We start from the raw sequence: 11,647 nt of genomic DNA, 5'->3' as shown, positions 1-11,647 counted from the left end.
GTAGAAGATGAAGATTTTAGGTAGTAAAAGAATTGGTTGCGGAAGAACGTGATCAAGAATTAATTTTCTTCTGATACCATGTTAGAAGTGGGTTTTAGGCCTAACTCAACCCCACAAAACCGGCTTGTAAGGTGAGGCTTGCATCTCACTTATATTGACGCGATGACATTTTTGTAATTTTTTGCAAAAGTATATGCCTCAATTCAAAAAGAATCGATGCCTAAAATTGGCACGGTGACATTTTTATAATTTTTTGTAAAGGTATATGCTCGATTCGAAAAGAACCGATGTCTAAAGCTGACGCAATTTCATTTTTGTAATTTTTGCAAAAGTCTACAACCTCTATTGTTTAGAGGACTGAGACATAAAATAACTGATTTCTTTTTTTTATTTTTTTTAGTGAGTTTAGCAGCGGTTCTTTACAGAATCGAGGTTCTAAACCCTTATTGCCTCGGTTAAAAAAATAATCGAGGTAATAATATTTGTTTAGAGTTAAATTTTGCGAACAGAGGCATTTTCAAACAAAAGCTTTTCTGTTTGTGATGTGCGCCACTGCTCTCTATTCTTCCATTTTCGCAGTCATCCTCTTCAACTTTTGTTGTATTTTTTTCTTTCATTTTACGTTAATTAAGTGTTTAGGTATGATTTTCTTTCATTTTGACCGATTGATTTTGTGCACAGGTGTTCTTCAGCTCTTTGAATGAACGCTTTAGGATGTTCGTTTATTTTCGTTTCAGCCCCAAACTCACCTTCAAGGTTAGTTTCGTTTTAAGTTTTTCAAGTTTTCGTTTTGTTGATGGTTCTTCATACACCATATACATCAAAGCATAGATATATGTAAAATTGAGAGTATGTTCAAACGAACACTAAATGACATGAAAATTTGTAGGAAGAACTAAAAAATCAGGAAATCCCCTCACAAATTTTCAGCTCAAAATTCAAAATGTAACTATTTTAAATATTTTTTTAAAGTTTGAAAAAAAAACAAAAAAAAAATCCCGATAAATAGAAAACAATGTTTTCTACGTCGCCTTTTCAGTTTTAACCTCTGAACTTATTCTATATTTTCATTTCCTTATTTTATTTTTAATATTTTAGATGTATTGAATTTTAAATGATTATTTTTCAATTTAGTTTTTTTATCAACTATATGTATATAGAAAATATTTACTCCCTATAAATAAGTTTAAAGTGGTCATCATCACTCTGTTTTATATTTATATATATAATTTTTCTATAAAATAATTTATAGAATTTGTAAAATGGAAACATGTCACTGATTAAAATGATGAAACTTTCCTGAGGCAAATATATGAAATGTAATTAACTGAAAAATATTTTAGACGGAAGTTTGGATTAAAAGAAAAAAAAATGAGTGAACGTATGTATGACAATAATTTAATGAAACCATTACAAGCTCAAAGTGAAGTCGTGCAAGAGGATGAGTTTCAAGTGCCTGAAAATTGAAAAATAAAATGCAAAGAATGTTAGTTCTTCGAAATGTGTACATTGAAATGGCATGTTTAAAATTTAAGTAATAAGAATAATAGTCAGCTTAAGAAAAACTAATGATAAATAAAGATTTCAGAAGTTTACTAGGGAAAAAAAACATGATTTCATGGTAGAAAGGGAAACAGTTGTGATTTGTTTTTTTTATAAGAATATCAAGTATTGAACATTAATTATTTTGTAGCTATTTTATTTTGTAGTCATGCAAACTTTTCATCTAAATTTGCAAAAGGTTTTCCATGGAATAGTTTTATAAAAAAAACTTGAAACAAATAAACACTAGAGATACTCATCATTCAAACGAGCAAAAATTAATTTCACACATTTAATTGCTCTTGTGCAATAAATCTTATGTCTTTGACATAATTAGTTTCAAAAGCAACTAATTGAATTGTAAAAATTGGATCAATATTAAACATAATAATAATTTGATAATTTTATTTTAACCAATAAAATGCTATAGAAATATTGCAAAAGGATATATTGTAATGTGCGTTTAATACATAGAGAAAGCAAAGTTGTATAAAACATATGATATTATTACCTGTTAATTTTTGTTCCGCTTAAGTGCTCTAACAAAGATGGCTATTTTGACATGAACATTGTCTTTTAAGTTATTCAAGAAATTGAAATAAGATCGTCGGCAAGAACGTTTGAATAAGATTGAGCCAAACACCATCCAAAAACTTAGAGCAAATTCAATTCCCATACTTATGAAAAACTCATTATTGAAAAATGAATATTCTTCATAAACATTAACATTTGGTTTTTGTGTTAGCTTCCCATCAATACACAATTTTTCAAGTGGTGGTCCACAAAGATCCAAATTATCTTCATATCTAGATTGATTGAAACTCTGTAATTGTGTGCCTGTAGGAATTTTTCCACTAAGATGGTTATGAGACAAATCTAACACACCAAGTCCATAAATTTGAGCAAGACTTAGAGGAATTGAACCAACAAGTCGGTTTCTTGACAAATCAAGAGAATCAAGTGATGTCATATTTCCAATGTTTGAAGGAATTTTTCCAATCAAATTGTTTCTTGATAAGTTCAACGAAATCAGTCCAACTAATTTCTCTATTTCTGTAGGAATTTCTTCTGAGAAATGATTGCTTGAGAGATCAATGACTTTTAAAAGTGACAAACCTTCATCCATAAACATTTGTTTTGAACCTTTCCATGTCAACCATGCATTCAAATAGTATGGAATGGGATCACCTAAAAGAAAAGTTTTCAACTGATACCCACGAAAACCATAGACTGAATATGTCATTTGAATCATTGAAGTAAGGTTGTTTATGCATTTAGGAATTTTTCCAGATAAGTTGTTTAGTGAGAGATCCAAAAGATGAAGATTTCTTAGACAACAAACCATTAATGGTAAACTCCCAAAGAATTGATTCTTTCTCAGGCTTAATATTTGCAACTCTTCTTTTGTCCCAATCCAATCAGGGATAGATCCCGATAATTTGTTTTCTGACAAATCAAACATTTTTAGCTTTGTGCAATTTCTTATGGAGAAAGGGATTCCTTCTACTAAATTGTTATTTCTCAACAATAATACTTGAAGATCAAGAAGCCATCCTATTGACGTTGGAATTTTTCCTGAAAAGTTATTGTAACTCAAATCTAAATAAACTAGTGAGTTAATTTGTTTCCAACAATCTGGAATATCTCCAAATAACTGATTATATGAAATGTCTAAATGAAGTTGAACTGAAATTGCAAAATCTCCACACAAAGATGAAATAGGATTTGAGAATTTATTTTTTGATAAATCAAGAATTTGAGAATTCCATAAAAATAGTGGAATAGAACCTTCAAATTGATTTGATCCAAGGTGCATGGAAAGAGAAACATACGTTGATGAAACATTTGGAATTGTACCTCGTAGACTGTTGTATGAAATATTCATTGTCACCACTCTTTGTAGAGATAATTTAGCCCAAAACCATTCAGGAACAATATCTGATATTGTAGCATTTGAAATGTCAATATCAACAAATTTATTTTGTGTCTGCAACCACATGGGAAATGTTGGACCTAGCTTGCAGGATCTCAAGTTTATAGATATCAATTGAAAATGTGGAACCCAGTTTTGTGTAAATGCCAAGCCTAATGAGTTGTCAGATAAATCCAACTTCTGTAACTTAGACATATTAGCAAAGTGGTAGTCAGTGAGCACACCCTTTAAAGAATTTGAAGAGATGTAGAGCTCCTCCAATTTAGGTGGAAATTGAATGTCCATAGGAATCTCTCCATTTAGCTTATTGTCGTCAAGATATAATATTTTTAAAGATATGAATGTTGAAAAGTCAGGTAGTGTGCCATTGATTTGATTTGTGTCTAGAACTAATCTTTGCAATGAATATCTAACACATCCAGACAAATGAGAAATTATAATGGGAAGCTCATCACTCAAGCCAGTATTAGAGATGTCCAATGACAACAAAGAACATGCATTGCCAAATGATTTTGGAATTCCACTTTCTAATGAATTTGACCGAACTGACAAATCCTCCAAAGTAGATGGTAAATTCACACCTTCAGGTATCCTTCCACTTAACAGATTTCCAAAAAGAAACAATGATTTCAAAGAAGAGAATACTGAAATGTCAGACAAAGTGCCAGTGATGTGATTTGATGACAGATCCAATTCTTGTAATGATTGTCTAACGCATCCACTGGACAAATTACCGAGAATGGAGGGAAGGTCTTCAGTCAAATTGTTTAAAGATAGGTCTAAAGAATGTAAGGTGCATATATTAATATATTAATGAAGGATTTCAAATCCCTGGCCTTGAAATTATTATCGGAGAGGTCAAGATGCCTAAGCGAATTCATGACAATGCCAAAATCACTTGACGTTGAACCCTCTAAGAGGTTATTGCTAAGGTCAAGGTAAACAAGGTTGGAAGTGATGTTTGAGACCCACTGGAATACCATTCGTGATGTGAAAGTGTTATGAGAAAGATGAAGGACAGAGAGGGAAGTAGAAAAATTAAACTTAGATGACAGAATGAAATGATCGGAAAGACTACAATGAACTAAACTTAGTTCTCTTAGTTTGGGTAGCTTTGCAATCACTTCCAACCAAGTATGAGAAGTAATAGGATTTGATACAGATTCCAAAGAAAGGTGGGTTAAAGAAATGAGATTTGAGAGCCACTGACCTCCGTCACTCATTTTAATATAACCGTAATATCGTCCAAGGTAGAGCTCATGCAATTGGGAGAGATTTCCAAGTTGAGATGGTATAATTCCTTGTAAAAGATTTTCACTGAGATCAAGATGCTGCAACTGGGAGAGCTTTCCAAGTTGAGGAGGTATATTTCCTTCTAAAAAAGGATTGCCACTGAGATCAAGATGCTGCAATTGGGAGAGATTTCCAAGCTGATAAGGGATTACATTGCTCAGATAATTATGAGCAAGATTTAAGTATTCCAAATGAGAAAGAGAGCCTAATTGACTTGGAATTCTTCCTCTAAAACGACATAAAGAGAGATCAAGGTGTTTCAAGTTTTTGAGAGAAGCAAGAAACTCTGGGATGTCAGTGTCTGGAAAATAATTAGAACTGAGGTTCAAATACTGTAATTGTTGCAACTCCATCAACGACTTGTGGATCTCTCCGCTCATATAACGTCCATTGAATTGAAAGCTGCCACCGGGAAGAAATTTGTAAAGAAGGTCTCCGTGAAGGTCGAGACTGAGAATATGGGAGGTGAGGTTGCTGCAATGAATCCGCTCCCATTGGCAGCAATGAGGAGTGGTCCAAGATGATAGCATGCCATAGGGATCGACAATGGCAGCCTTGAATTGGAGGAGCGCTTCCCTCTCCTCTCGAATGCATCTAATCTCCTCTTCACCATTAACAACCTCCGACACCACACACAGCATAAACATCATCAATCTTAAAAAACCAACTGGATTCTTCATTGAGGTTGTTCTGGGTGTTATCATCACACACTAAAACTGATGGATACAATTCTGTGAGTATCAAAACCAGCCTGGTGTTGTTGAGTTAAAGCACTTTCCATAACCACACACATATATATAACAAAAGAGTTCTATGATTGCATGACCTTGTTAGTAATTTTTCCTTAAAGTAACTCTATTCCATTTTTTTAATGATACTCGTTTTCATTACTTTTGTCTTTTTCATTTTATTATTTTATCTTTATAATAATTGTAAGTCAAATATTAATATATTTATCATTATTTTTTTTCTTTCTTCTACCCAAAACGTATTGCACTAAACCCTATTTCATTTATATGTTAAACCTAAATCCCAACTCATTTCCAATCACGATTCAATCTCAAATCTTGGTTTAATGTCAAATCTCATATCGATTCGTAAATCCTATGTGAACGTCAATTCTAACCATTCTTATATTCTTTTCGTCAAACACGTGATGACGTTTGAATGCATTTTTGTAAAGCAACTGCAATAAAGCACAAACATATGTACACATACACCAATACATATGACACAGCCGAACACGGGAATCATCTAAATTGAAAATATATATATATATATATATATATATATATATATATATATATATATATATATATATATATATATATATATATATATATATATATATATANATATATATATATATATATATATATATATATATATATATATATATATATATATATATATATATATATATATATATATATATATATATATAACACCCAACATAGTTGAGAAAGTTGTGCTTGCACGTTGTACATTAATCCTTACTGGTTAAGAGATCAAAATTGAAAATTTTGATCACATTCACGAATTTAAACAGATTAGATACATCCATAATCTGTTAAATTCTCTCTAGTTATTTTAATCGGTTAGACTCATAATGTAATCGATTAAAAGTCACGCAAATGTTGCATATTATTCAAAAAATGTTTTGAAAATCTATGCATATGCTTCAAGAATGCACCAATGTTGCAGACTTACCTACATTGTTATATCTATTCTGCTCCTGAACTAGTTGATATCATGTATCAATCTTGCAATTATACACTATGTACTTCATATCAATTGCATAAATCATATCTAGGAGTTGCAAAATTGCACATGATACATCATGATATCCCATTTGAACTCAGTATATATTCTAATCTATATACATTCATCTACTGTCATATTGTTTTCATTTGATTCTTTGAGTTCTGATTTCTATTGTCATAAATCTCATATTTTTCAATGGTCTGGAAGAATTTCTGTTTGATGTATTCTTTAGCACTTTGTTTCCATATTACTTGTATTGTCATTTTTTTTAATGCTTAAAGGAGGAGAGTAACTGAAAAACAGATTTCTTGTTATGCATAATCAAAAAAAGGGGAGATTATTGATAGGGAGAACCATGTACAACTAAAACCAGATCTCACATATGAGTTTTTGATGATGAAAAAATAAATTATTTATAGTTTCTTGCACCATAAATGGCAAAATTGTTGATTGATGTTTACTCTGTGTGTGCTTGAAGTATTTGGTACGTGTATTCATTGATTGAAAAAGAACCACAGATTGAAATACATTACACATTACATATCAGCATGAAATAATCAGTTAACTGTTTGTATAATATGTTAAATTTCATCAGATTTCAGCATATGCATAATAGCGGCAAAATATCTATGTTTTATCTGATTATATTAATTGTATAATCAATTAAAGTATATCCGAGAAATCATATTTTAGGACAATTGTTCAGATTGAAGTATATCCGAGAACTACTTAAAAGTGTCTAAAAGGACTACATAAACTCAGATTGACACACATTCGAGAAGATAACATTTAGCCACAATGCATAATGGACTCGATTGAAAACATCTGAGAAGACTAAAACCTCTTCAATGTTTAAACGTAACACATAATAAGCTCAAATGAAAAGTCATCTAAAAACTATTTTAAAAACATTACAGAAATGCATAAGCTGAATTCTTGTATGGAATTCTTATACAATACTCATTCGATATTAATTCTTATACATATCTTCTATAATTTTACTGAGGTGAGAACCTTATACTCCACCTCGAAGAATCCCTTCGTATCTAGTAAAAACGAAAACAAATATTTATGATTAAGTGTATTATGAATTTCAAATATTTTCTTATACTAAAAACTTATTATTCAATCAATATATATATATATATATATATATATATATATATATATATATATATATATATATATATATATTTATTTATTTATTTTACTAGCGTGGAGATATATATGTATAAGGATCCTTTCCAACACTTTTATGTTTTCATCAGTTATTATTTTCGTGTTATATTTGAATGTTTAACTATTTAATAAAAAAAACTATAAATATGAATGTAATTTACTTTTTGTATTTAACTGATCCATAAAAATTATAAGTTAGACATTGAAGGTTGCTATGTGTATTTATATTTCAGCATGACTTTGATTTATACGATATGATTATAGGGTAATGGTTGTTTATATTTTTATTTTATGTTAAGAAAAAAGTGAAGTGCTGAGAAGGTAAAAAGACTTAACCATAAAATTGATTAAGGGAAAGTGGTGTAATGCTTTAAATTTTTAAAAGTAAGTGGAATCTCTGTCACTAATGCATAACTTTGTTGGAAGAAAACAAAAGCATTAGTCATATGTATCACTTTAACACCAAAAGACTTAGAAACAAATCCAATCCCCTCATATAGTCAAAAAGAAAATATTGGTCATCGCAATGTGTAAAACGATAACATATCCAAAGTTCTACAAAAAGAGAAAACGATTATCTATTAACTGTCCGCGTATGAACATGCTCAACTCTGTCAACTTTCCCCACTTAACGTAATTATTTTACGTCATTCAAACCATATATCTGTCATACTAAAACTAATGTTACGTTGTAAATTTCGTGTTATTTTATATCTATCACAAAAATACAGGACTTTTAAGAATTCATATATAATTTCCATACTTATTGTATAGCATTAACAAGTTAGAAAGTTGTTTGGATAAACTTTAGATTCATCTTTTAGTTTTAGATAGGATCTTTCATATCTTATGACAAAAATCTATAATTAAAAATATATATGTTTTTTCACTTTTATTTCAAAATATATGTCTGACTTAATTCTCGGTAATGTTTGACTTTATTTTATATAGTTTTGTTCCAATGGGCATTGCGAAGGGACCACGAACCGAAAACAAACGGGTTTAAGAAAAGATTTTAGGAGTTGTCACCAAAATTTATTTTTGAAAAACTATGAAAAACCATAAAATAGGACATGATTTACGAAAATTGGATTTTAGGTTCGGGAATCAATTACGCATAAGGAATGTGTTAGATCCTATCGCATCTGCCCAAAAGCAATGTCTTTAATTAAATGTATAAAGTTGACGTGATTTTTCAAAATATTTAATTTTCTCCAAAAATAAAAATATAAAGAAATTATTAGGAAACAAAAAAAATATATTTTTTTCTATAAACTACATGAAATTTATACCTTAAAAATTAATGAGATGAAATTTTACAAACAAATTTATACATAAACTAATTAATTTATATACTCAGGTGGTTTTTTTTTTTTCTAATAAGAGTACTTTTCCTCTAAAAAAAGTAAAAATAGTATAGTAGTTAAAATTAGTGCAGTTTACAATTCAATTAGTAGTTTAGTTCAGTTTATATTGTAGTTTAGTACAATTTACAATTCAGTTAGTAGTTCAGTTTAGTTTATATTGTAGTTTAGTACAATTTATAATTCAGTTAGTAGTTCAGTTCAGTTTATATTGTAGTTTAGTATAATTTAGTACAGTACAATTCAGTTTAGTTTGTCTGAACTATTTTTCAGTTCAGTTTAAACAAATTAGTTTTTAGTTCAGTACAGTTTTTAGCATTACAGTGCTATTTGCCCACCCCTACTCAAAATAATGATGAATGAAGCACAGACCACGACATCCAAATGCTTAAGTCATTAATATCTCAATTAAAGAAGCACAAGAGAAATCACTACTTTTTTTTTTCTTTTTTAACATTTTCTTGGTGTAAAATTTATATACCAAATTTTGGTCATCTCATCATTACAGTAAATGACTAAAGTTCAAGTTTCATGCATTTTGTATAAATGTTTTATGCATCTTTTCTATTCATAATTTGCAAAGCACCCATTATCAAATTCCTTCTTAATCATAATTAATTATCATATAAAATTTTTCATAGCGTTCAGTATTTATTATCATATAAAAATTTCTCATGAAGAGATATTTGCATAATATACGTACCATATTAACATTGATTGAATCAATGAAGCAATGAAACACTCATAGGTAAACTTTTTTTATCATATTTTGAATATGACTTATATGTGAAGGTGATTTGGATACTAAATTTTTAGTTTTTATACATTGTATGATTTTGATAGAATTTGTAGATGCCTTGTTTAAAAGTGAATGTACTACTATATTGAAAGACATTTTATGCACATAAGACAATTGTTGCACTTGTTTATATGCTATTACGTGTTGCGAAATAAGCAACACAAAGTATTACATAAATTACTACGTAAAAGAGGAATATAATTTATTGTTGCGCATGGAGAAATTACTTTAAATATTAATTTCTTATGAATTTCGTGTTGAGTGATTTGGTGGATGATCCTCTTTCACTTGCAATTTCTAGCATTCTTTCCCAAAGACGTTGAAACTGCATAATTAACATTTTTTTCTACTTTTGCTCTTGAAACGGTATTCTTTTAGGGCTGGGAAGTGATCACAAAGTTGAGATTTTCTTTTGGTTTTAAAACTTTCCAAACTAGATATAATTTTTCATTATTCTGTATTTTGTGCGATCTTTGTCACATACACTCACATCCTTGCCAGTATATTTCTCTACTTTCCTTTCAGTTTTTAACTCTTAACTTATTTTATATTTTCTTTTCCTTATTTTATTTTGAATATTTAAGATGTATTGAATTTGAAATAATTATTTTTCAATTTAGTTTTTTATCAACTATATGTATGTAGCAAATATTCACTCTCGATAAATAAGTTTAAAGTGGTCATCATCACTCTGTTTTTATATTTATATATATAATTTTTCTATAAAGTAATTTATAGAAATTTGTAAAATTGAAAATAAGTCACATTGAAATGATGAAACTTTCCTGAGGCAAATATATGAAATGTAATTAACAGAAAAATATTTTAGACGGAAGTTTAATTGTTAATAATATGTATGACAATTTATTTTTTACTACAAGCACAATGCTCAATGACGTTTATAATTTAAAGAAACCATTACATGCTCGAAGGTGGAGTCGTGCAAGAGGATGATGAGTTTCAGTGCCTGAAAATTGAAAAATAATACAATGCAAAGAATGTTAGTTCTTCGAAATGTGTACATTGAAATGGCATGTTTAAAATTTTAAAGTAATAAGAATAATAATCAGGTTAAAGAAAAACTAATGATAGATAAAGATCTCAGAAGTTTACTAATGAAAAAACATGATTTCATGGTAGCAAGGGAAGCAGTTTTATTTATTTATTTATTTATTTATTTTTTATTTATTTATTTTTTATAAAACTATCAAGAATATCAATTATTTTGGTAGTTATTTTATTGCAAACTTTTCATCTAAATTTGCAAACGAGCAAGAAGTCATTTTCTTGATTACTTAACATGCTATATTTACACATTTAATTGTTCTTGTGCAATAAATCTAATGACTTTGACATAATTAATTTCAAAAGCAACTAATTGAATTTTAAAAATTGGTTCAATATTAAACATAATAATAATTTGATAATTTTATTTTAATCAATAAAAAGATATAGAAACATTGAAAAAGAAATATAACTGTGCATTTAATACATAGAGAAAACAAAGTTGTATAAAACATATGATATTATTACCTGTTAATATTTCTCCCGCTTAAGTTCTCTAACAAATATTGCTATTTTGACATGAACATTGTCTTCTAAGTTGTTCAAGAAGTTGAAATAAGACCATCGTCAAGAACGTTTGAATAAGATTGACCAAACAGCATCCAAAAACTTAGAGTAAATCCAATTGCCATACTTATGAAAAACTCATTATTGAAAAATGAATTTTCTTCATAAACATTAACTTTTGGTTTTTGTATCAGCTGCCCA

The 11,647-nt window shown here is 28.9% G+C and overlaps 1 protein-coding gene across 1 annotated transcript; it reads right to left on the bottom strand.

Annotated features, from left to right (window-relative positions):
- Positions 1–2,056: 2,056 nt before the first annotated feature.
- On the bottom strand, positions 2,057–5,448 carry LOC106762135 (probable LRR receptor-like serine/threonine-protein kinase At4g36180). Its single transcript, XM_014645873.1, has 2 exons — positions 4,686–5,448; positions 2,057–4,254 (listed from the first exon to the last, which is right to left on the bottom strand). Exons 1-2 carry the CDS (start codon positions 5,446–5,448, stop codon positions 2,057–2,059), a joined length of 2,961 nt encoding a protein of 986 aa, XP_014501359.1.
- Positions 5,449–11,647: the final 6,199 nt, after the last annotated feature.

The sequence above is a fragment of the Vigna radiata genome, chromosome 1 (assembly GCF_000741045.1).
Source record: "Vigna radiata var. radiata cultivar VC1973A chromosome 1, Vradiata_ver6, whole genome shotgun sequence".
In the NCBI taxonomy this organism is placed as follows: domain Eukaryota; kingdom Viridiplantae; phylum Streptophyta; class Magnoliopsida; order Fabales; family Fabaceae; genus Vigna; species Vigna radiata.
This window is presented reverse-complemented; position numbering and strand designations above follow the sequence as displayed.